This window comes from Anguilla rostrata, chromosome 6 (genome assembly GCF_018555375.3).
Source record: "Anguilla rostrata isolate EN2019 chromosome 6, ASM1855537v3, whole genome shotgun sequence".
Lineage (NCBI taxonomy): Eukaryota > Metazoa > Chordata > Actinopteri > Anguilliformes > Anguillidae > Anguilla > Anguilla rostrata.
Window position 1 is genome coordinate 9,356,019 of NC_057938.1, and position 25,627 is coordinate 9,381,645.

Sequence of the window (25,627 nt, forward strand, 5' to 3'; positions counted from 1 at the left end):
GTCAGGGTACTGTTAGCCTTCTCAAGGGATGTAGGGTTTTTTTTATAGGATATGATGGATAAGCGGGTATAGGGTGCTAGGGTGGATGACATGGATAGGGATTTTACAGTAGGACTAGGTGTAAAGCATGGAGGATAAAATATAGCTTTGGGTAAAGGGATTTAGAGTGTAAGTCTATTGTCTGATCCACACTCCGGAGCAGAAGGTGGCGGTAATGCACCAATAAGCTGGATGCCAACCGCCGTAAAACAAGAAGACATTTGTGGAGCAATTTGTGACTGGGTCCTGCACAATGTTACGGACTTGTGGCTTTGTTTGGTGGTTCCTTGTTTATTTTAATTTTTTTGTACGGTGTTTGGATGGGTAATTTTCCTTTTCTTTAATGTGCACATTTTTGTTAGGTTTTAGATTAGAGTAGGAAACCTGCGGAAGACTCGCCATCTTGTTTTAATCGAGAGAAAGATGACACTTTGTTGGGGAGGAGGTTTGTGTCTGTGTTATTTTCCTTTCTCAGCTGACCATTGTTTCAGCTGACCATTTCTCCTAAAAAGTGGAGACCTGAAACTCTCTCGGTCATCTCCCTTACCATGCTTTGTGACTGGTACTGAGAAAAGACCTTAGCAGACAGTGTGTGTATATATATATATATATATATATGCTCCAGCCACTCATGGGAAGTCTGTGTGAGTATGTGGTCTATTTGGGCCTTGTTTGAGTTCCTGGCAAAATCTGCACAGCTGTCCCTTTGGCACTCCTCCTTTTTTTTTGTATGATTTAATTTTCGTTTCATTATAAACACACAACGTGACATATTATAAATTTATTACACACAAATATGCCACACCTTGTGACTGATACAGAGAAAAGACTTTAGCAGGGCTATGTATATATATATATATATATATATATTTTATTTTTATTTATTTTTTTATTTTTTTCCGGCCACATCTGTGAAGTCTGTGTGTGTATGTGGGCTATTTGGGCCTTGGTTAAGTTCTTTATGGCAAAATCTGCACAGCTGCCCCTTTGGCACTTCTTCTGTGCTGGTCCTCTTCAATTTCTTTTCTTGCACTCTGATTTTTGTTGCCTTCATCTCCCTTTGAAAATAGGCTGTTGACATGAAGTCCTCAAAACTCATTTAGGGGTTTGTAAGACCCTCTGCCTGGTAGATACTGAAAACTTTAGTGGAGCAGTAGAAGTACCTGTTTTGTCCACTCTGAAGGACCCATCATTTTTGTAACAGGCTGGCCACATGTGAGGAGTCTTGGTCCTCTTCTTTAGCGGAGGCTGCAGGTGTTACGGCTGCTGCATTTCCAAGATGCTTAGGACCATCTTCTCCACAGCCGCTTCAGTAAGAGGTGAAGTTACTGCCGGCTGGTTGACAGTTACGGGGTGAGAGTCACCACTGGTATGCTGACTACACTGTCAGTAGTCAGGCACTGCCTTAGCTTCTGTGTTTCCTGAAGCTTCTCTGGGCTCGTGTTCAGAGAAGAGCTGGTGTTCTGAAGCTTAGCCAGGTGTTTCACATACCTGGATATGTGGACCTTTGTTTGTAGGGTGCAGGAGGTTGTTGGGGCCAGTGCTTGACCTCTGCACCATAGACTGCTGCTATTGCGATGGCGATCAGCTGATGTGAACAGCGTCCCTAGATGCCATTAGTGAATTGTTACTTAATATTGCTAGTTGACGAGAACTGTTTTCCGATTAACTTTATTCAGGACAAATTTTTCTTATACGGTGTGCCACACTTTCCCATTTGCGCGAAGCCAAAGTTTTCGCAAATGTCAGTATAAATTACGTTACCGGATGACTTAGTTCTATAGATCAATTGACGGCTGTGTGAAAAGTTGCGATTTTCGTCCTGACGATGGAAGTGATGGAAATCAATCTTAAATTCGGTTGATTAAAAAAATGAATAATCAGAATCACCTCAGTTCGTCGCCCCTCTGTCCTGTCTCTTTCTCGTTCCCCATTGATGGTCAGGGTCTGTTGTGGTGACGTCATCGCATCGCATTTTTTGAAGTATACATCTCGAAACAGCGCCACCGCTCCTTTACAACGTGCGTTGTGGCCAAAAAATGAATTGCATCTGTAGTGGTTTAGCACTACCATGAGAATGAATGGGTTTTGTTTTAGGTAGTTTTAGCTAAACACGGGTGCCAGATACAGATTGCTGTAACAGAGATTTTGTCCTAAAGTTTCCCTTCTCTGGATTAGTTGGTTCACATGTTTGAAATAGCCATTATAACAATCTTTTGAAAAACCGTAGTGAAAAAAACTCATACAGGATCTGGCTGTTATTTCAGCATTCTAAAATTAATCTTTGTACAATTGTGTGTTAGTGTGATCCATTCAAGTCAAAGTGGAAATACTTTTGTTATTCACATTTTCCTTTGAAACACATAGAACAGATATTTTAATAATTTGCAAATAAAACTGGAAAGACCAATTCTTTTGAATTATTTGTAAATAATTGGTAAGTAGAACAAATACTTGTGTAACACTCGAAACAGCGCCACAGCTCCATTACAGCCTGCATTGTGGCCAGAAATATATTGCATCCGTAGTGGTTTAGCACTACCATAGAGAATGAATGGGTTTTGTTTTAGGGAGGTTTAGCAAAACATGCAGGCAATTGTAGGTTTGTTTTGTGCCTTGTTATGGCATGGTGCATTCATCCTGTCATCTAGGTGCCAGGTTTGTAGAACAGAAGTAAACAAAAACTGGGGAAAAAAATTCTGGACTTTTTTTTGTTCATATTTAGAAATGTCATTCATGTGGAGGTGTTCAGTGGCTTATATATTTTAAATCTGGCAAAATGTGTCCATGGCAGCCATTTTCTGGTTTTGGAATTTATCAATAGCTTATATTAGCGCTTAGTCAATGCCATAAAGTTTTTATGCAGCTAGCCCCTAGGTCTTGCAGATGGTGTAGTTGCTGACGAGTGGTTTTAGGGAAGGGAAGGGAAGGGAAGGGAAGGGAAGGGAAGGGAGGGTGGGGGAAAAGAAAAAAATGCTCTGCCTCCCCGTCGGGGAATCGAACCCCGGTCTCCCGCGTGACAGGCGGGGATACTCACCACTATACTAACGAGGATTGCATGTGTGTGGTCTCGGACAATAGTAATAAAAAAAGTATACACAACATAACATATTTTTCCTTTTCTTGTGTTATACTGACAATGTCCTTTTTGCAAGGGTCCGCTTGAAGACTATTGTCATGGAAAGTTGTTCATTAATTCATTCATTCATTTATTCATTCCTTCTGCGCAGGAGTCAATATCTTCATTGCAAGGGGCAGCTTACATAGAGTATGAATATAGAGATTCGTTTTATTTGTTTATTTGGATTCCTTTTGTGTATCAGTGAATATTATTGTGGCAGTAAGTAATTGAAATAGTCAAAGAAGATATGTTTTTTTTTCTGATGTACATTCATTTTGACGAACACAAAAATATTTCATAGCTAGGCATTGGTGGTTCAGTGGTAGAATTCTCGCCTGCCACGCGGGAGGCCCGGGTTCGATTCCCGGCCAATGCAGCTCTTTTCTTACTGTTCTTACCATATTTTGCCTTCTGCATACTTAAAAACTCTCTAAACACACTGGTGGCCGTGGTTGTTCTACTGTTTATATCAGTTTTGTCATGATATGCATGTCCATTGTGAGGACAAAGTTTTGAGGAGCACACGATCAAGTCTGAAGTTCTCAAAAATAGGACAAGGAAGGCATGGTGCTGCCTTTGACTGTGGGAGCAATGTTGCAAAAGCGCAGAGCTTCCTGTTTTATGCACCTGCTTGTGTCTGTAGACACGCAGAATAACACTTCCTTGAACAGGAAGTCTGCCTGGCCAACCCCTCAGAAATGCTTCGCAAGAAAACAGAAAGACACACACATATAAACAGGCTTTCTCAGACAATGGGAAACACAGACCGCCTACACATGGTGCTTGTATGCGCCGTGGCAAGTGAAGGGAGTATTTAAGACTCGGATCGATGAACTGCCAAGTTGGCGGTTGCGTCGGACAACAAGCATGAACGAGATGGAGGACTCTGCTCACATGATCCGGGCAGCCACAGAGTCACTGCCACAACCACAGAAGAGAGACCCAGCAGGAGGGGCCATGGCGATGCTGGAGAGCTCGAACGAAGAGGAGGGCAGAATCGAGTTCGACGACTTGGGCCTGTCCACGGAGCTGCAGGGCGGCCTGGAGACGCTGCGGCTCGAGAGCTCACTCACGGACGTGACACTTCACGTGCAGGGAGAGGACTTCCCCTGCCACAGGGTGGTTCTTGCTGCCGCTAGCAATTATTTCAGGTGAATCCAATGACAAAACTGTCCTTCATTTTGTTTGGTACAGGGGTCTTAAAGGAATTTCCACAGCTCTTTATAGTGTATTGCAGTTAGACTGTCAACAGACAACAAAACCCCCTGTGTGATGATATTAAAAACAAGGCGATGCTTTTGCAGTAAGTAGTATTGGTCTGTTGAAAGGGCACCGCGATTCAAGTCTTGTAGTTTCATTTTGTAAGATACGGAACGGTAAGATCGTTTTTTTTTATATCAACAGGATGAAAAACCACAAAAACTATGGTTTTGTGGTATGTAGTCTCCAGATATGCATCATTAGTGATGTTGATGTCTGCCTCTTGTAACAACTGAGGCAAACACTTGTTTTTTTGTAAACTTGAATCAGGCCCTTTGTGACAGCTCTACATAAAAATTCTGTGTGATTCCTATAAGGGTATGATGCTGCCTCTGTTCCAATGGTCACTTTATTTGCATCACAAGTCTGCTTACTCTTTCATTTATAGGGCTATGTTCTGCAATGATCTAAGAGAGAAATATGAAGACCGTATCCTCATCCAAGGCGTTGATGCAGAAACCATGAGAGTTCTCCTGGCTTATACCTACACCAGTAAAGTACAAATCACCAAGCACAACGTTCAGAAAACACTTGAGGCAGCCAGCCTCTTCCAGGTGAAAGCTTCTGTCATTTTCAGCCCCTGTTTAACCACACCTTGGACAGACTGGAATGGTTTAGCTCTTACTAACCTTTTACCCGAATCATTGTGGGCACATAATTTCCCAGTCTAGCCTACTGGCCTTATTCAGTCCTCTTCCCTCTTTTGTAGTTTTTAACTCTGGTTTCTCTTCTCTTTTTCTCCTTCTTTGGTTTCTACTGAAAGTATGTAAACTAGGAAGATTTTTAAAGTCGGTGTTAGTGGAGTAAACATTTACAAAAGCAAGCTGGACATAGTCGGTTTCAATAAATAAATAAAAATCCAGGTTCCATAGAATGTACATCAGCATCTACTGTACGTATTGCCATGGAAATAATAAATCGACCTCTATTGTACATATCTTAATTTTAAATATTTCTATATTGTCGTTAATTTTGTCATTTGAAGAGGTAGAAAACTGAAAGCCTGGAAGACATACTCTTACCTAAAAGAAGTACTATACTCTACTATACTAGTACTACTCATACAAATTCAGGCATACAGAGAATGGGTTTTATTTATAAAGGTGAAATGTACTTCAGTGAAGAATTAACACTTTCATTCACAACTTTTTGTGCGTTGCCATCTTTGTGGAAAAAACTAATTTTAAGGTATACTAGCTCACAATACAATTTCATTTCTGTGCTTTAATCATATATTATGTTCAGAAATGGTTTGTAAAGAATTAATAGTTTCAAAGAATCTAAGTTTAGTCACACAAAAACAAAGCAATGTGTCTTATAGTTGTCTGAGCTGTCTGACTGGGAAGTGAAAATGATTCCATTTTTGAGTTTGAGTACAGATGTTATTTGTTCTATTCTTGGCTTATTTTCTGAGTGCAGCTGAGGGGGTGGAATGCATAGCTCTTGTTTACAACTGAACACCTGCCAAAATGAAGAGGTTCAGAAACTGCATAGAACTTCATCTTTATATTACCTGTACAGTTAATGTGAATACTCTCATGCTCTCTCCTTTTGACCAGCACATCCATATAAAATAATGTAATTTAATGTGCCCAAGCCTTGTAACCCTGTAATTTTACACCTGACTTTACACACTTTTGCAGCCCCTATAGGGCTGAAAAACTCACATAGCCTGTGTCTAGAGTATAATACTACACGCATATCATAATGGTGTGCTTCTCATCCTCTCTGGCTGCAGTTCCTGCGCATGGTGGATGCTTGTTCCAACTTCCTGGCTGAAGCCCTCCTCCCGGAAAACTGCGTGGGGGTCCTGCGCTTGGCAGACGCCCATGCCCTGGTAGCCCTGAAGACCCGCGTTCAGAACTACATCGTCCAGAAGTTCTCCCACGTGGTCGCCCACGAGGAGTTCCTGGAGCTCCCAGGCGACATCCTGGCCAGCCTATTGCAGCGAGACGATCTGGACGTGTCGGAGGAGGAAATGGTTTTCGAGACACTGGTTCGCTGGACACAGGCACGGGAGGGGGAGAGGCTGTGCCTGCTGCCCTGCCTCCTCCAGCATGTTCGTCTGCCCCTTATGGACCCTTGGTACTTCGTTGAGAAGGTGGAAGCAAATGCCCTGGTGAGAAGATGCCCGGAGGCTTTCCCGCTACTCCAGGAGGCACGCATGTATCACCTTTCTGGGAACGAGGTAAGTTATTATACTGTGTATAATGTACCATTATGCCATTTTTTAATTCAAATCAGTTTGCTAGGAAATCTGGGAAGTTGGGTGATTACTTGGCTATATAGATCGATAAAAATGAACCAAGTGAAGATGCAGCCCATCCATGCACAAGAACAGTCCCTTACCGGGATGCGCCACCCAGCAGAGCAGCTTCTCATAGTGTTACATGCATCAGAAAGAGAAAGAGAAACTGGAAAGTTGTGTAGCATGTGGTGTCTTATACATTACACATCATTCCGCCGTCCCCAGTAATATTTCAGATCCTCTTCTTGGCCAAAATACTGCCTTTCTTTTTAAGTGTAAGATACGTGAAGAGTTATGCTTGTACTTTACATTTTATTCTAAAGCACTGAAGGGAACGCACAATTAGACTACATTTTAAAAAGCTAAATCTGATTTCCAAAGCATTCCAGAAGTTAAGTTTCTGGACATGCAAATCATGAGCAAGCAAGCTGTAAAAAAGGGGGTACCAAGAAGCTAGTAACACTTCTATACAGTCTGTTAAATCAAACACACTGATGGAAAACCTTATTGAATCCACCAGCTTGGCACCTGAATTCCACTCATTGTTTGCTCTTGATTAGCAGCACTACAGCTTTGACATCCATGGGCTAATGGAACGTACTTTCTAACTTCGGACTCCTCCCAAAGGTAATTTCGGAGCGTACCAAACCAAGATTACAAGAATTTCAGTCTGAGGTGTTCATGATCATTGGAGGCTGCACCAAAGAGGAGCGTTTTGTCTCGGAGGTGACCTGCCTGGACCCCCTGCGACGAAGCCGGCTGGAGGTGGCCAAGCTTCCAATCACCGAGATGGAGACGGAGTCAGACAACAAGAAGTGGGTGGAGTTTGCCTGTGTAACATTCAGGAACGAGGTATACATATCTGGTAAGTAGTACAGCTGTTCTTATGCACACATGGGTGCTCCATTTGCTTTGTGTAGTCTTGTCCGCCTCCATCTCTGTGAAGGGGATCTGTGGCCCCTAGCATGGCTCCATCAAGCCCTGCTGTGATAGCAGTGGAGCCATTTTGTTACACATTGAAATCTTTAGGCAGACTAAAACCATTTGTAACTGTATGGAAAATAGCTAAATATTAAATAACTGAAAGAACAGGTGATATAAAAATGGGACTGATTGGTTCATAGCCCGGGACAAACTCAGACAGACATAGATTCTGATAATCCATGTTATTTGCTCTAGATTACCTTGAGGCTCTTCCTCCATATTTATAAATGGTTCATGAGAGTACATCTTTTCCCATTGAATTTGTGAGTTTCTTTACCTGCAATCTTCTGTGCTCTTGTCGCTAAATGTTAGGTTTACAGTACGTCCTCAGATAATGTAGACCTTATGGGTATAAACCAAACATCAGTGAATGTCATCTTCGTCCAAGATAGTTTTCGTACATTTTCATTTTGAGGTAGATTATTAAAAATATTTGAAGTATGTTAAAATGTGAAGATCAGCTGCCACTTCCACATGTCAGGTTCATCCTGACTATTTCTGTGATGCTGCAGGTGGTAAGGAAACGCAACATGAGGCCTGGAAGTACAATGCTTCTCTCAACAAGTGGATCCAGATTGAGTATCTGATCACTGGGCGTTGGAGACACAAAATGGCCGTTCTGGGTGGGAAGGTCTATGTGCTGGGTGGATTTGATGGCACACAAAGACACAGCAGTGTAGAGGCCTATGACGCTTTTCACAACTGTTGGTCTGAGGTGGGTTTCCAAGGTGGCACAATACACTCACAGCCTCTCACAATTTTTTGATAGCTTGCAGAAATTTACCATGTTTTACTGTTAATTCTTTATGGCAGATTTGCAGCACATTTCATTTGTGCATTTTTGTACACGTGTCACAGGCACCCCCCCTTGTACTGAGCGTAAGCTCCTTCGCTGCTGCAAGCCACAACGAAAAGCTGTATGTGATTGGAGGGGGTCCCAACGGCAAGCTGGCCACAGACAAGATGCAGTGCTACGACCCTTCAACAAAAGAGTGGACTCTCAAGTCACCCATGCCCATTGAAGCCAAGTGCACGAACGCTGTGACCTTCAAGGATCACATCTACGTCGTTGGTTCGTATTAAACTAATATTAAGATCATTTCTGATTCTAAAGCATGTTAGTAGGTCAACTACACCGGACTGGTTTTAGCCTTTTGATGAAAAAAGCTGACTTAAAATATTTGAAAGTGGAAAGAGAAATTGTTGCCAATAATACCATGGCCAAAGGATAGAATCTTCAGGGGGGGGGGGGGGGGGGGGAATTAAGTCACTCTTGGGTTATGGGTTTGTAGTCTTCCTCTACAAATCCATGCAGCGCTAATTCCATTTATGAGCAGCTGTGTGAACAGGTCCTTGCTGGCATCTGTTTGCTAATGTGTTGTGTTTCCTAAGGTGGCGCGATGAAGGCCCTCTACTCCTACAGCCCTCGGGAGGACTCCTGGAGCCTGGTGACGCAGTTCGGCCACGAGAGAGCCAGCTGTGGCATTGCCGCTTGCAGCGACAAGCTGTTCATCACCGGCGGGCGCGACGAGAAGAACGAGGTGATTGCCACGGTGCTGTGCTGGGACCCTCAGGCGCAGAAGCTGACAGAGGAGTGCGTACTTCCCCGAGGGGTGTCTCACCATGGCAGTGTCACCCTCAGGAAGTCCTACACACACATACGGCGGATTCGAGCCGGGACAGACTCTGCGTGACATACACAAAACGGATGGGGGCCCTGCCAACTAGATTACCTCAATTACCTCAGAACAAAATGCTCATTGCCTAAATGTTGCATTTTTGTATTATGTTCGAGAAAATCCTTCTATTGAGGGAAAGCCTCTTCGCTTTGAAATTTGATCGTAGTTTCAGGGACAAGATACTTTTTGTGTGTTTTATACAAGTGGAAAGATTGGCCAAGGGCAGGATCATTTAAGATGGTCAGGATTCCATGGATTACCGCTTAATTCTCCCATATAACATGTTAGGCACTGACTTGACATGAATGAGATGAACAGCTCTCCTCAAATATGCACTAGCTTTCTTCTGAAGTACTGTATGGTCTGTAGGCTGTAAAATGTTCATTGGCTTATCAGGTTCCTAGTAGGAACACACAATGCTTCTGTGTCACATGTCAGCATGACACCCCTGGGAGAGAGAAGCGGAAGTTCTGGAAAACACCGTTGGTTACCGCATGGAGAGAGAGAGCGTACCCACACGAACACAAAATTAAATAAAGGAACATCTTCACCTTTCTCCCTCACGGGTTCCAGGCAAAATCAATTAACTAAAACAACAAACTGAGTTAATAAAGACAAGAGAAAGTAAAACCCAGGATTGCTTTTCAGGTCGCGCTGGGATCTGCTGGCCATTTTTTCAGTTGACTAGTTTCTTTCTTAGTCGTGTGCTCAGATAAACAAAACTGAAACTAAATGAAATGAAAATCAAAAATACTCATCGGTGTGAGCTCCCGGTCTCGGCCCCGAACCGTGGAGAGAAACACCTTTAAGCACCTGGCAGATTAGTTAACACAACCCAGGTGCATGTGCTCTCCATCAGCCGGTTTGCCACATTCTGGTTTGCAGGTGAGGGTCATATAGTGGTAACTCGAGAGGCACTACTGTAGAACCCAAATTTGGCAATTAAAAATGTGAAAAGATGAGATGTCAACAAAAGATGGTTTGTGGTTCTGTATGAGGAGGGCGACTGTGAAATACAGCAACTGCAAAACAATGAAATCATGGGTCACAATAAGAGATGTTTATGTTTCAATATCTTTGTATAAATATATGTTTATGTTTATTTGATCAAATTGATTTGGTTACTACAATAAAGTGATATTTAAAAAACCTTTTATAACAGTGTCCATTGATTGTCCATGAGCTATTATTAGCTCATTCATATATTTTTCCTATGGTTCTTGCTCAGAGCATTTTTTTTTTTTTTTTTTTTTGGCTGGCCCAACCCATTCTCGTTCCCATAGAAACTAGCCAAAGAGCCGCCCGTAAACAATGCGTGGAGTCCTCCTTTGGAAAATTTCATTGGATCCGCTTTCTGTCTGTTTCCAGAACTGCTCTCTCATTCGTTTCTGTGTACAAATTTCCCCTGAAGCGCTCCCGCGTTACGAAATGCTCAGCGCAATTTGAAATTTGCTAGAAGCATTGAACACAATGTCTTAGCTAGTTAACCGGCTAAAGTTTTAAAATACTTTTGAAATACGTAAACTTGCAAATATTACCAAACTGACGTGATAAATAAGCTACGTCGTAACTTCGTCGTACATTCGATTAACATTATCCAACGTTACGTTTTCAGCAGTATGAGCGTAGCTAGCTAAGTTAGCTAATTGGCATTACCTGGCAGTATCTAGTATCAGCACTGAACATTTCCACTGATTTCTTCAGTATCTAGTAGCTAGTTATATCTAGAGATATTTTTCGTTTACCGTTACGTCAAACTTTGGGACAGTCTAAGGTTTATTAGCTTTGTTTTCTGAGGCGTCCAGAAAATCACACAAATTGATTAAGAAACTAAGTCGTAAGTACATGATAGCTAACTGGTTAGGTCTTCGTGAGGTGTCTTTATTATGGTGATGTTACCCCGCTGTAATATGTCAACGCTAATAATTGTTTTTACTTGCTAGATAGCCCGGTTGGCTAACTTGATTCTACAAGTAACTTGGCGTACCGCTAACGTGTGTTGTCTGTTCACATAAGTTACAGTCTAGTGAAGTACCACATTAAGTCACTGAACTCAAGGCATTAATATTAGTAACGTTTACATTAAGTGGGCTAATATTATGTATTGCATGCTATTCGGGGTAGTTAACGCGCTGACCTAAAACCTGCCATCTGCTATGAGACTTGCAATTGTAGTGTTTGTCCTAAATTATAGCTAATGTCATTGTGAGCTGTATGCCGCTTGTATTTAGCTAGCTACTGTAGTTATGATTGAAAATATTACACTGACACGATTGTTGAAGTGATTTTCGAAGTGAAGTGAGGTTCTTAAAACCTGTGACAGGATAGTCTCAATCCCAGTAAGATTGTCAAGTGAAACAGGTGACGGTGTGGTACGTTTAATGTTGATGGCATGCATTTCCTATGCTTATAGCGGCTAAGAAGACGGTTGCAATGTCGCTGCGGGCCCTCAGCCATTCTGCAGAACACCTATCCGACGCGCATAGTAAAGGAGAGAGTTGTTGGACCCCCTTTTGCGGCGCTTCGGACCAGCTCCATGGTGACTCTTTTGATCTAAACAAGTCGTACCCTTGCGCGAGGAGGCCTTCGCCAAAGAAGGCCACGGCTCTGCAGCGCTGGCATCTCCGCGAGCCATCAGGTCAGAGTCGGTTGGTCAGGCTACAACATACAAATACACTTGCATTCCTAATTTTGATAGTTACTCTGAAACTGTTCTATACGGGTGATTGAAAACACTGTGCTGTTAGCCCTTGAAATAGGAAGAGTATTGTTTTTGCCTGACATTCCTGTACTTTGTATTTAAGAAAGAAAACCTAAAGTCTGACTCGGGCTGTGGTCATGGAGATTTTATTGTGTTTCTTCAGGATATGCCAAGAATGGCCACTAGTTTATAGACAGAGGTATACCATGTCCAAAATGGATTAAAAGGGGAAAATCATTCTCCAAAAGTTATTCATAATAACAGAAGAGGTGTGCTCTTCACTCAGGCATCAGTTGTCCTTCCTCATGCTTACCTGTTGTTTTACTTTAATTGCTTTTTATTTTTTCTCCTTTATAGGTGACTCTGTGACCTCTTACAGCTGCTGCTCAGTAGCAGCACAGAACCTACATGTGAACAGTTTTATTCTTCCAAAGACTGGCAGTCCATCCTGCTCTTTGCTGGACTGCTGTGGTGTGTCCTCATCTTTTCTTGCTCAACTGGCCACTGGAGTCCTCAAGCAGTCCAGGCCTCCTGCCATCCACAGTCCCAGTAAAGCAGTCCTCACTGTTGATTCTAAAACCATGGAGGTATATTTATGCTGGGTTGTTCCATTTTTTATTTTTATTTTTGTTTTATGAAAGCCAATGAAATATTCCCTGATACAGGTAGGAAGCCCTGTAGTGGAGGCTAGAGTGGGATATACAGCATGGGCTACTTGGAAGGAAAATTTACTGAGAACTAAAACACTATTTATTTATTTATTTATTTATTCTTTTGTGCAGATATATGCTCTCTTGTTTTTTATTATTATATTGGATTAAACAGGAGAGCACAGAATATTTCCACTGATTTCTTCAATTATTGGACAAGGAAATTCATTTTTTTGTTTATCGTATTCACAGATATTGGCTGCTAATGACCAGGCTTGCAAATTGTTTGAGTACAGCAGCAATGATCTTGTTGGATTGAAGCTGTCTGGCCTCCTAAGGAAAACCAGTCAAATCATGGAGGAAGCCTTGGGAGAGGAGCATATTGGGGATGATGGGAGTATGACTGATGTGTCAGGCAAAGTGGTAAGAACTACTGCAATATTTATGTGTCAGAATTCACCAATGTTTGAAAAATCTTAGGAATGTTTTACGTTCTCTACAGTAATTTAGCATTTCTGGATTTTTATAGGACCAATTAAAAGTTCAAAGATAAGTGTATAAAACAATTTACTGGTTTAAACTGTACCTGGTTATGAGAGTGATACTGGAATACTGAATAATACTGAAAAATACTGAAAAATTGGTCTTGGAATTATATTGGATCATAGTTTTTGTGATTAATTGTGAGAATCCTTAAAGTTTGTCTGCTGTGAGAACAGTTGAATGTGTAACTGTGCATATGCACTGATTTTATGTGGGTCACCACAATTTTGAACTCCACAACACTGGATGAGCCAGTGTCATAGCAACTGCAATAATGCTTACTAAGTAAAGACTCCCTAGACCCATGTGTGTGGACTCTGATGTTACACACTGAGGAAGGAATATTTTGAAACATCCTATGTTTGCTCTTGAATAGCCAGCTAGTAATAGCTAACGGAGCATTTTAATATGTGTTTACTGTCCTGGCCAGTTTGACTGTATCTTGGAAACAGTGTTCCTCTCTCTGTACCGCTTGTGCAGGTTGAGGCAGTGAGAAAGTCTGGCACTGCGGTACCAGTTTCAGTATGGACCAGAGGACTGACCCCAGAGGGACGCCGCTGTCTGGTTGTGATGGAACGCGTGGAGAGAATTGCTGCCTGTGTGTCTTTTTTGCAAGACGTAGGTCTTCCGTGTAGCATGCAGATTTCAACAAATAAGGTGTTACAGTGTTGTAGGTCAAACATTGATCTCTAAAATCATTGGCATCTTCAGTAGAAGATTATGTATAAAATAAAAGGTAATGAACTATATTGCATGCTCAAAATGGGGAAATTATACTGTATTTTCCTCCTGCTTGGAGGAAAAAGTTTTGAAATGATAGTTTATTATTTCTGAGCATATTTATTATCTGTTCATTTCTGCCTGACCAATATGGGATTTTTGAGATTTCAGATATACCTGTGGAAGCCCTATATCAGCCAATATTATCGGGAAACCATTATATTGGATTGGGCCTCACTGTTAATGTCATGATCTGTGGTTGTGTCTATCAAGGGTGACAATAATTTTGAAGGGCACTGTGCATTTCATATGGGACAATTGTTGTGGCAACTGAATGTGAGGAGGGCAAATGAAATGTTTTAATGAAAGGTTCAATTTAACCTAATTACTAAGCACTGTTGGATGAAATGGCACTATCTACAATGTGCAGTCTAGAAAGTCCAAGATACAGACCCTCTCCTTCATAAACTGGGAGCCACTCTTCTGTCTGAAACGGGCATGACTGCTGTCCATTTCTTGGTGTTTCAAGCTGTTGTTTGTCATTTCAGGGGAGGATCCTCAGCTGTGACCCCACCTTTGCTCATCTTCATGGTTACCAGGGTGCTGACGAGGTGACAGGGCTGTCAATTGGGGATCTCATTCCATCCCTCCGCCTCCCTCCTCACCAAAGGAGCTTACCCAAGGTTAGATATCACAACCCTACTTGGTAGGATACAGCGGTTGTTGAAAGAACACAACCTGATGTTTTTACGTTACGCGGTGTCAACATGCCCCTGAAGTTCAAGACAGCTGCTTAAGTTGCCCTGCAATAGATTTTTTAATTTGTGAATTATAAATCTGTAAACACAATATTTGCTTTTTTCTTTGCTTATTCTTATCTCTTTGTAGATGCTGAGAATCCAACGCGTATCCGGTAAAAGCAAGGATGGCAGCACCTTCCCACTTTGTATCAAACTCAAGGCTGCAGTGGATTGTGGGAAATCTTGGCTGAGGGACCAGTCTGGTGGGGTCATGCCAGAGAGAGCTGAGGTTGCACCTGTGTCATCCAGCTTAAACAAGTCAGCTGCTCCATCACACCCAGAGGATTCTTCCCCGAGACCACAGTCACACGGTAAGCAGCAGCACCATTGGCTAGGACCCACTGGGGAATAATGTGTTCTGCTGGCATTGACTCTGCACCCATGGCCACCAGGTCAGGTGGATTTGTGGTCTGGTGTATATGGTGTTAACAACACTGTGGGTTAGGCCTTTTATGGTCACGTAATCTGCAGTTCTTCATAAATGATCCAGCTGTATGAATAGGAGATGGAATAGATTTTGGAGGTTTTACAAAAAGCGTTCATTGCAAGTTGTTGAGAACATATTTCAGAAGAGTTTGTGAACTCCAGTCTGAATAAATTACTCTTGTGTGTCCATGTTCGTTTGTGTCTCTGGTTTTGAGGATGCCCAGAGGACAGCTGCCACCCGTCGCCAGGCACAGGTTTGATCTTCTCCGGGACCATCTGGGTCTTCACAACACTCAGCGGACTTCTCACCCTGGATCCAGCCGGCTCCATCCGCAGCGTCAGCGACGGCTTTGCCGCTGTGCACTTTGGGTACAGGAAGTCCGAGTTACAGGGAAAGGTATCACAATTCTGACACTTTACAGACGGGCTTACGCGCTAGCGCTTCATCAGTGTAGCCATTTCAAACTGACAAAAAGCTAAGGTGTTAGCCATTCAAACTGAATAATGCTAAAGTGTTGCCATTCAGACTGTCAAAAGCTAAGGTGTAGCTATTCCAAACTGACAAAAGCAAAGGTGTTGCCATTCCAAACATGCTAAGGTCTCAGAATGTTCAACATTACCGCATTGATGCATTTCGACGCTGCATTGTGTTGGTAGAACATCACCTTCCTGATGCCGGGGTTCTACGAGTGTCTGTGTGCGGTGGAGGAGACCTCAAGCCCCCAGCTTCAGCACCTCGAGGACGAGCTCGGGGTCAACTCCTCCTCACAGGGACGTCTCCTCTTCCATGCCAGCTGCGCCAGCTCTTCCTGCAGCTACACGGGTAACTCTCAGGGTGTGAGGGGAGGTGGCGTTAGTGTGCGCAATAAAACATGCTAGGGGCTCATCGATGGATTCCTCACTCTGTTCATTCAGATCACTGTAGACGTTCTGCCAGCGCTAACCAGCCTGGAAGCATGTCCAGTCATTCCAGCCTGCCCCTGTTTTTGGAGGGGAAACTGCGAGGTGGGTCCTGCTCTATAGCATACGTCAGATGTAGCCATTTATAGATCAATGGAAGCTCCATATGCAGTTACAAAACAGGTATCCCAGTTGCTGTTGTCAGTGTCAACCTCTGTGTTAATACTGATGCAAAAACGAAATGAGTCGGTTTTCTTTGACTAAACAAACTATGGGTCGGTTTCACAGACAGATTAAGCTTATTCCTTGACTAAACTGAGTTTTGTACAGAGCATCTCCCTTCAAAATTTAATTTAGTCTAGGACTGTGCGTAATCTGTTGCTGTGAAACTAGCCTTATTAGCACTATCACAATTAGGCAAAGGGGTGTGCCTTAACACTACTTCTAAAAACAAGTTTTCATTGTTTCCATTGCTTCATGGCTGTAAATACGTGAATTGGTTGAGTTTTTAAAGTTTTTTCTTGCTTGCTGGCTTGCTTGCTTGTTATGCAGATCCTAACACACTGTTGGCTGGGGACATGGCCATGGTTCAGCAGGAGACACAGAGCAAGGCCTCTGGCAAGGAGAACATCTTCACCGGGACCAGCGACAGGCTGGAGAACCAGGGCAGCGCCCCATCCACACTGTCCTCACCCACCGTTACCTCCACCCCTTTGGAGGCGTACGTACCCCCGTCTCCTTGTGTTTATTTGGGAAAATCAAACACTAGAAAGTCATCTTAGTTATACAGTCTTCTGAAAAAGTCCTGCAAGAAGCGGCAACATGAAAATAAGTTCCTTTAGTTTGACAAGAAAATAAAAATATATTTTGACAGTGTAGTGCAGACATTGTGTTGCTCGCCCCACAGCCAAGATGGTACCGCTGAGTTGATGGAGCAGGCAGCCCTGGGGGGCCCAACGGGCAGCGGGTGTGTGGGTGCCCTCCTGCTGACTCAGGACGTGCAGGTGCCCTGTCCGTCCCCCGCGTGGCCCGGGCACGAGCTCCTCCCGGGGCCCGATGTTAGCCCCGCCCCTCCAGACCCGGCCGCTCCGGGCCCAGAAGAGCAGGCCCTGCGTGAGCCCAGCGGAGAGCGCCCCCTGCAGGACAGCCCGTGCGCAGAGCTCAAAGACTCACAGAACTCCAGCTTCGAGGTGATCTCCATGGGCAGCCGGTCGTCCTCCGGGTTCTGCGAGAAGTGGGCCGGGGGCTCGGGGGCGGACCGCGCGGAGGACGGGCGCCCGGCCCGCGACCCCTTCCCCCCCTCGGACTCCGGCAGCTGCTTTCTGGACGTGGACATCGACGGGCACGTGATCACCAGAGCCCTGCGCGACCTGGACCTGAGCGGCAGCCTGGAGCTCCTGCCCGCCGACCTCTCCCAGACGTCCTGCGACACGGCTGAGCTGCTCCGCACCCCCTCCCCGTACGTGGTAGAGTCCGACCCGGAGGTAGAGACCAAAGTGGAGCAGACACCAGGGCCCGCGGAGGGAGGGGGAGCCAGGGGTGCCTCTTCGGAAGCGGTGCAGGATCGCTGTTCGGACGCACCCCACAGAAGCCGTGAGTGCGAAGGAGCGGAGAAGAACGTGGGGGCCTGGACATGCACACAGGCAGACATTCCAACAACCTCCACCCCAAAGAAGCAGTCACTGAAAGGCCCAGGACCGTCCATCAAGAAGGGGGAGATCCTAGAAGGGCGCTACCGGGGAAACTGCTACCACAGAGATGGATCCAGACTCAGTAGGTTACATTTCTTCCCTCTGCCACAGTACTGTAGTTCCAGCCTTTAAGGCTGTTATAAAAGCTACCTAGCTTTCTAGCTACCTCTTAGTGGCAGCTCCAGACATGAACAGGCTCTCTCAATATTAATCACTTGTGCAATGGCCTTAACCCAGGTAAAACAAGATTCACCGGTCATATGCTTGTGCGTTTATATTTATGTTTCACCTCAGATACCATTAATACAAGCCTATGGTGTCTGTTCAGTGGTAAAAATAAAATGGCTCAAATAGATTTTAGGTGAAATGGTTCAAGCTTAATTGAAAAAGTGCAAAAAAACCTTCATTGCAATGCAAGGATGTACTGTAAATGTGCTTAATGTCGAGCCACAAAATATTTAACAAAAGGTTTAATCTGATCCCAAACAATTTGACAACTGGACCACATAGCTTCAGCACAACCACAGTCACCACATTCACATCACTTGTTATTTAGATGTGCTGTTGGAGATTCAGAAAACTGAGCTTCCCAACGGTCAGCCCCTCTTCTGCGTGTGGCTGAGGTGCAGCAACATTGACCACCAGCAGGGGGTGCTGGTGGGTCTGCAGTCTGACACCGAGATCAACAGCAGCTCTCTCCAGGACACATCTGGGCTGAGTCTAGGGGAGGTGAGCACCACAATCACAACTTTCCAACAAATTACATCTTTGATAAAGTGTAAATGAGCTCTTCCAGGAGATTTAAATAACATGTTTTAATCTCTTTCACAAATGCATTTACTGTTAAAAGACTTCAAACAAGTGTACAAAATGAGGTGCCAAGCACACATCCACATGCTGTAGCAGCCTAACCTTAGCCTGTATGCATTCTTATCCAAGATGTTGTATCGTCAGTGTTAATTCCTAGTGTGCTATATTTATTCATCACTTAGCTGCATAATTTGTATACCAGTACTTTCCTAGTATTTCCTAGTGCAGGTCATGGGTAACTATAATCAATAGTGTGTAATTTAACCTGACGCCCCCTCTGGCAGGTGATCCGGGATGCGGGACGGGGCGAGGCGCAGCGCTCCACCCAGGACCTGGAGCACTCGCGGGCGTGCGAGGGCCAGTTCGGGGAGGAGTACTGCCCCCTGTGTGCCGTGGGCAGAGGAGCCTTCGGCTTCGTCTGGAAGGCCCGCAGGCTCGCCGACGGCAAGGAGGTGAGACTCGCACCCACGCCGTACTGGCAAAATATAACACGCCTCTTAGAAATAATTTATTTAACAAGGGCACACCCTGGCTTAGATTTGACACAGCACTCTTACGTAGCATCCCCAGCCTGTGGTCATCTCCACAACAACAGCTGAAGTACTAAAATAATAAAGTGGTTTACCTGGAGGGTAACATGGAGGACAGGCTGACACACCAGAAAGGCTTGAAAGTGTCACTCATTTCAACTACTTGAGTGCTAATAGCTCCCCCTTGTGGGGAATCTTCAGCCTGCTAAACGTTGTGTGAGTGAGTTACAAGTCAGGTCCATGAGGTGCTTCGCATCTAAAGGTTTTGCGCACTTTTGTGAATTGTAAGATCCTTAGAACATACCCTTCAGGTGAGGTTTTTTTTGTTGTTGTGTCTGTTCTCTCCCTCTGGGTGAAGTTGGATTGGCATTGACACTGTTGATTCTGCGAAGTACACAGTTAAGATTTGGATCCACTGGATCCACCAGTGATTTGGTGGTGTTATTCTATAAGTGAGCTCACATTTATTTATTTAAGTGTTCCTGCATTTGGTCAGGTCATTGTGAAGTTCATCCAAAAGGTCCGCATCGTGAAAGACTGCTGGGTGGACGATCCCGACATGGGCCGGGTCAGCCAAGAGATTGCCATACTGACCCGTCTCCAGCACCCCAACATCGTTAAGGTGGGAGAGAAACTTCTGGAAGGCAGTCATGCTGTTCAGAGAGGAGGTTGAATGTCACTGGGGTACGGGCCTCCAGTGTTAGAACTTTGGCAACCCTCTGGTTTCAGGTGCTGGAGGTGTTCGAGAACGACCACTTCTTCCAGATGGTGATGGAGAAGCACGGGGAAGGGTTGGACCTGTTCGAGTTCATCGAGCGGCAGCCTCATCTGGACGAGCCGCTGGCCAGCTATATCTTCAGACAGGTGAGGGAGGCAGGTGCCTTTGGGGCTCTCCTGCTTCACGTGATGGAAAACGTGTGCCGCCATTTTGGCTGTCCTCTTAACTCGAGAACTAATGAACTTTCCATTCAGGCTTGTCTTTTGTGATCCTGTTGAGAGAATAGCTACTGTTTTTGCTACTCTTTTACATATGAGCAAACGGCTACCAGTCGTTATTAATATTAAATACGTATGATGTTTTTGTGTGCCAGCTGGTGGCTGCGGTGGCCTACCTTAGAGGCAAAGGAATCCTTCACAGGGACATCAAGGATGAAAACATCATCATTGACACCAACTTCAACATCAGGCTCATTGACTTTGGCTCCGCCGCCGTGCTGGAGCCTGGAAAGCTCTTCTACACGTTCTGCGGCACGCTGGAGTACTGCTCCCCTGAAGTGCTGCAGGGAAACCCGTACGTATGGCGCCCTGTAGCTGCTCACCTCTATCTAAAGGCATTTAACACTCAGCTTTATCTTACCAATGGATGGAATGTTTCTGGTTCCGGCATTAGTTTTAAGAATAAGCACCCTTTTCAATGCTAAAGTATACAGTTTTGAGTTCAGTGTCAGATCATTTCAAAACTGAATTGATCTCAAAAACAGAGCAGTTTCATCCACAGGTGAATTTCATAGATTACACAAAGCTTTGAGATGCTTTGTGGGTTTTTGTGACACCTGCGTGTGTGTGTGTGTGCATGTTTGTGTGGCGTGCATGCGTTGTGCAGGTATGAGGGTCCTGAGCTGGAGATGTGGTCCCTGGGGGTGCTCCTGTTCACTCTGCTGTTCAGTGAAAACCCTTTCTGTGAGGTGGAGGAGACTCTGCAAGCACAGCTCCGCCTTCCCTTCCCCGTCTCCTCAGGTAAACAGCCCAGCTGTTTCCAAAATACATGTGCGTTCTGTTGAACAAATGCATGCAAGAGCTTAGAGTTATGGAATTGTGGAACATGTATGCCGGTATTTCCCCCTTCGCCTCTCGGAAAAGCAATGGAACGCTAACCCTCTCCCCGGGGATCGTGCCTCTTCCCTCCTGCAGAGCTGCAGGGGCTCTTGTCTGGCCTGCTGCACCCAGAGCCTGGGCTGAGGAGCACCCTGGAGGCAGTGCTGCAGGCTCCCTGGATCCGCCAGCCCATCAACCTCGGCCACTACAGCTGGGAGGAGGTGTTTCCCGCCAGTCACAGTGAGAGCCTCATAACTACTGCTTTGACCCTCTAAGGTGTATGTGATTAGAACGTTCTTAACTGAACATTCTAGTGCTGATGTTACAATCACTACTGGTAACTGAAAGCAGTGGAGTTCTAGAACACTGACTTGGAATTTTGAAGAAAAAAAAAAGATTCTTCAAAGGATTAAACCACTGAGCACAGAACTCTGTCCAGCGGTACTTGGATGAACTGACATAGTTTACATAGAGCTGGATGTTGAGGTGCAGCAGATGCTCATGCACTGAAGTACATTTTTGTGCTGGACAGCTTCACGATATCTTTAAACACCCTGAATAATTAAAACAACTGTATAACTAAATACAAAATGGCAGGAGGGCCCCACTTTTGGTTTGAGCCCAAGACTCTTATTCAGGAGTCCTGTGTCCCATCAGAAGTATTGCATGCTTGGATTTACAAACCTCATGGCTTTTCCAAACAGATGTTGGTTCAAGCCATCTTCACTGCAGTTTCTGCATTTCCAGATTCTCTCCTGTTCCATGGGTCAGACCAAGGGGCTTCACAGGAAGATGGGGTGTATCCAGATGCAGAGCAGTGCCAGAGCCCTTCCGAGGAATCCCTTCCAGATGAGGACGAAGATGAGGAAGACCATAGCGCCATGGTTGCTCTGGAGACAGAACTTCTCAAGTATCTCGCTGATGAGTGATGACTGGAAAGCAGAGCTTTTAAAATGGCGTCCTGGGGCACTGCAGTGCTTATAGAGGTACTCAACCCTGGTCCTGGAGGGCTATGGTAACTCAGGGCTGCTCAACCCTGGCCCTGGAGGGCTATGGTAACTGCAGGGCTACTCAACCCTGGCGCTGGAGGGCTATGATAACTGCAGGGCTACTCAACCCTGGCCCTGGAGGGCCTCAATAGCTGTAGGGCAAGTCAGCACAAGTCTTGAGGGGACAACTGAATTTTGATAAGTTATTATTATTATTATTATTATTATTATTCCCCCTACCGAAGCAATTAAAAGCAGGTTAAAATCTGTGATTTGAAGTGTGGTGCATTTTTGAGAAAAACAGTTTTTTCAGAAACTGGCAGTAAAGTACCACCTTTTGGCTTGTTGAGGGCATGTCCTGTATATACAATGACCTGCTCCCACAGTCTATCATTTTAGGGGAGGGGGTGTACTGTCAGTAGGTATGGGGTTTTTTTTAAACGGACTCATTTTGTCTCTTTTTTTTAGCCTCTAAACATGATTTTTCACTATTGAGTTGCTATGAAGCTTTCAGTTGCCTGTGTTTCTTGGTGCCATGAGAAGGGTATTTTGAGCTCTAGGGTTCATACAGCACTGGGAAACCAAGCTAGGTATATATAAAATAAAATATTCAAGACATTACATTGTAAATCTTACTAGACATTTTGTCCAGTTTGTTAGCTCAGTTGCTTGAATCAGTTCATCTTCTTTTTGACAACTAATGTGGTATCTTCAGTTGGATGTGTGTTTATGTCTATACTGGAAAATCCGCGTGACCCTCAAAGACCAGCATCCAGTTATTCCTCTTTTAACACTAACTCCCAACCAAAGACTGCACCAAATAAATTCTGGAGTGGATCTCAGGATTTTTGTTCTGTAGGTTGTTTTTTATTGTCACCATTTGTATATAGCTGTGTGAGCAATGTCACTATAGATTGTCTCCTTGATTAGTCAAGGGAGTTTTTCCTTTTTTTTTTTTTTTTTTACATTTTAACCCTGAATACGACTCAATTTTGTTAAACACGATTTTGGTGGTTTTGTCAGCTTTTAGCGATTGTTTAATTTTAAATGTATTTTAATATTTATATACATGTCAATAAAAATGTAAGTCTTGTATGTTATATGCATCACAGGGAAGTTTTTTGCTTGGATGTTTATTTACATGTTGGAGGATATTTTAGCACGCAGTGATTGTCCAGCCATGTGCATTGTCCGTCCAGCCACTCTACCTGCTTTGTAGTGAGTTTTTTTTTTTTTTTTTTTAGAACACTGAATAACACTGTTTGAAGCTGTGTTATTTCCATTTGAAACCATTTCAAAAATGCGACCATGGATTAAAATATTTAATTTCTGTCTTAATAAAAGATTTGAACTGTTAAACTCTATCCGGAACTAAAGCTTCAATTAATAGTGATTCTGGGGGGAAGGTTTATTCAGCCGGACGTGGTATGGCAGCACAATTATGCAGAAAGTTGGTAAGTAATTTATTGTATACTGTGAAGTTGAAACTATTTATTTTTGTTTGAGTGGACAAATATCTCTCAGTACCATTTAATGCCATAACAATGACCGTTTGAGGTCGAGCAATGCAGTTTAACATTGTACATGCATGTGATACGTGCAAACACACGAAGCTACACTTATTTTTCAGGTTTAAACGTTCATAGATCATACTTGCAGTAAACGAAGCTACATGTTATTTTGCTATATTACACAGCTCGTGCAGGTATAACCCTTTGTTAACTGGTAGCTGGCTGGTCAGCTCGCAATACAATTCCAGCATTTTAGGTGTCAAAATAGAGTGTCACTAATACTTTTTTATTGTAATTTTAGGTGCTAATATGGACATTCAGAGCAGCGCCTGGTCATGTTGGCTGTGGGCGCAGTCCAGTTTACCGTATGCTACGTGACAAACAACCGAAAGTTTTCCTCTTTAGAAACCTCTGCTCGATAAATGACCACAACTCGGAACCCACAGCAGCACAACGGCGGACGGGTCGGGAGGAAATGCTGAATTCTCTGGTGGATATGGGCTTTACCGAAGCGGAGGTTGAAGAGTTAGCCAGAAGAACCTTAGGCAGTCGCCCAGACCACACAGTTACACAACATCTCTCCGTCCTCACAGTGCTAGTGGCTCTGGGCTTTAACCCTTCTAGCGTCCTGAAGATCTTGGGCAAGTGCCCGGAACTCTACCAGGTGAAAGGAGCCCTGCTGCAGCAACGAGTAGACAACCTGCGCAAACTGGGACTGGTGGAGGGTGAGGCTAATGTATTATTTAAAAAAAAAAAAAACATTGAAGCACTGGTGTGGTCTATTTAATAATGCCTTGTAAATTGAAGGTAGTTTTTCGGATGGAGCCCAAGTTCCCAAACCTGGTCACAAGTATACAGCTGTACATTGGTAATATGTGAGTTCAGACTATCCTCAATGGTATGGTTGTTTGTCCATCCCAGAGCTGTTCTGACCAATAACTTAGGCCCTACACTGTACAATTTCACAATTAACATGGTTCAAGTAATGGAAATGGTAAGGAATGAATGGAATGATTGAAATGTAATGTCATTTTTTAAAATAGGAAATTGCTAATGTGCTACTATGAGTGAGTTGATTTATTCTGGCATTCGGCCAGAGATTAGGAGTTTAACCAATAGCCACAGCAAGTTTGGGGCTTTTGTATGAGTTTTGGTGTCGCCCCTTAGAGGAGATGTGCATACTCTTGTATGAAATACCAGACTCGTGTGGTTTCCAAAAGCATGACCTGTAGACGGTGTGAGGAGCTCGGTGTCTCTGTCTATGGTGTTGGGCTTACAGAGCTATGGCTTTACCTTGTCAACAGGCAGCCTGCAGCGGGTTGTGAGACACTACCCCCAGCTCCTCACTCTGCCTGTTAAGAGAGTCAATGGAGTGTCCCGATTTCTCCGGGAGAAGTGCCACCTCACAGCCCAGCAGGTCACAGATGTCCTGCGAGACTCCGCTGCTGTAGTGCTGGAGGACATGGACAAGCTGGAGTACAAGTTTCAGGTGAGGCCGTCGGCCCTCGTGGAGAGAAAAAGGTGGTCATTTTGTGGGTACTGCGCATCCCAAGTGGTTTATTTATTTAGCAAATTCATGGTGTGATGAATATAAGTTTAAAAAAGAAATGTAACATAAGTAGGTGCATATTAACTTTGAAGAAGTTAGCGGTTTTACTACAGGGCCACAAGCCTAAATCTTTTCAGAGAAGCAGTGGGTAGAGTCTTTGGTATAAATCCTCATTTCTCAATAATTGGAGTGAGATGACCCTTTCTCCTTTTCCCTTGGTAGTACGCATATTTCCGTATGGGCCTTGGTCAGGCAGAGATGGTGAAGTCCGGCCTCTTCCGTGTCTCCCTCGAAGAAGTCCGATGCCGACATGGCTTCCTGGAGAGGCGGGGCCTGTACCAGACCCCGGACAAGAAGGGCCAGACGCGCATCGTCAACCCCAAACTCAAGGACTTCCTCGCCGTTCCTGAGGACACCTTCCTCAGTAAAGTTGCCATGGCAACAGGAGAGGAGTTTGAGGTGTTCCGGAAGCTGATGGACAGAGAGATTCAGGAGGAGGAAGAGCCAGAGTTCAGTGGCAGTGACATAGACGATGAGGAGGGCTATGAGAGTGAGGACAAAGGGAGCGCAGGCTACAGGAAGAGGAGGAAGAAATGAGAGAGAGAGCGATGCATGGTGAGAATGTGGGAACATTCAGCTGCAACACCAAACAGTGACACTG

At 44.3% G+C, this 25,627-nt stretch overlaps 3 protein-coding genes and 2 non-coding genes across 7 annotated transcripts; 4 read left to right on the forward strand and 1 right to left on the reverse strand.

Annotated features, from left to right (window-relative positions):
- Positions 1 to 3,021: 3,021 nt before the first annotated feature.
- Positions 3,022 to 3,093, reverse strand: trnad-guc (transfer RNA aspartic acid (anticodon GUC)). The gene has a single exon. It is a non-coding gene; the product is annotated as a tRNA-Asp (tRNA).
- A 353-nt stretch (positions 3,094 to 3,446) lies between these two features.
- On the forward strand, positions 3,447 to 10,490 carry klhl6 (kelch-like family member 6). Its single transcript, XM_064338191.1, has 7 exons — positions 3,447 to 4,311; positions 4,809 to 4,974; positions 6,159 to 6,608; positions 7,296 to 7,533; positions 8,165 to 8,367; positions 8,511 to 8,724; positions 9,045 to 10,490. The coding sequence occupies exons 1-7, from the start codon at positions 4,028 to 4,030 to the stop codon at positions 9,344 to 9,346; spliced, it is 1,857 nt and encodes a 618-aa protein (XP_064194261.1). The 5' UTR covers positions 3,447 to 4,027; the 3' UTR covers positions 9,347 to 10,490.
- Positions 3,466 to 3,536, forward strand: trnag-gcc (transfer RNA glycine (anticodon GCC)). The gene has a single exon. It is a non-coding gene; the product is annotated as a tRNA-Gly (tRNA).
- A 196-nt stretch (positions 10,491 to 10,686) lies between the features above and the next one.
- pask (PAS domain containing serine/threonine kinase) lies at positions 10,687 to 22,339 on the forward strand. 2 transcript variants are annotated; one of them, XM_064338198.1, is made up of 20 exons: positions 10,687 to 11,168; positions 11,745 to 11,969; positions 12,390 to 12,619; positions 12,935 to 13,105; positions 13,706 to 13,843; positions 14,494 to 14,628; positions 14,834 to 15,056; positions 15,387 to 15,568; positions 15,829 to 15,994; positions 16,087 to 16,176; positions 16,624 to 16,792; positions 16,979 to 17,844; positions 18,319 to 18,491; positions 18,857 to 19,024; positions 19,599 to 19,724; positions 19,832 to 19,966; positions 20,194 to 20,393; positions 20,706 to 20,839; positions 21,014 to 21,157; positions 21,665 to 22,339. In XM_064338198.1, exons 2-20 carry the CDS (start codon positions 11,765 to 11,767, stop codon positions 21,844 to 21,846), a joined length of 3,837 nt encoding a protein of 1,278 aa, XP_064194268.1. In that variant the 5' UTR covers positions 10,687 to 11,168; positions 11,745 to 11,764; the 3' UTR covers positions 21,847 to 22,339. The 2 variants fall into 2 exon arrangements, with proteins under 2 accessions (XP_064194268.1, XP_064194269.1); XM_064338199.1 differs by having other exon boundaries at positions 15,396 to 15,568.
- Positions 22,340 to 22,490: 151 nt separating this feature from the next.
- Positions 22,491 to 25,618, forward strand: mterf4 (mitochondrial transcription termination factor 4). 2 transcript variants are annotated; one of them, XM_064338209.1, is made up of 4 exons: positions 22,491 to 23,360; positions 23,719 to 24,142; positions 24,722 to 24,906; positions 25,189 to 25,618. In XM_064338209.1, the coding sequence occupies exons 1-4, from the start codon at positions 23,334 to 23,336 to the stop codon at positions 25,561 to 25,563; spliced, it is 1,011 nt and encodes a 336-aa protein (XP_064194279.1). In that variant the 5' UTR covers positions 22,491 to 23,333; the 3' UTR covers positions 25,564 to 25,618. The 2 variants fall into 2 exon arrangements, with proteins under 2 accessions (XP_064194279.1, XP_064194278.1); XM_064338208.1 differs by lacking the exon at positions 22,491 to 23,360 and adding an exon at positions 23,409 to 23,611.
- Positions 25,619 to 25,627: the final 9 nt, after the last annotated feature.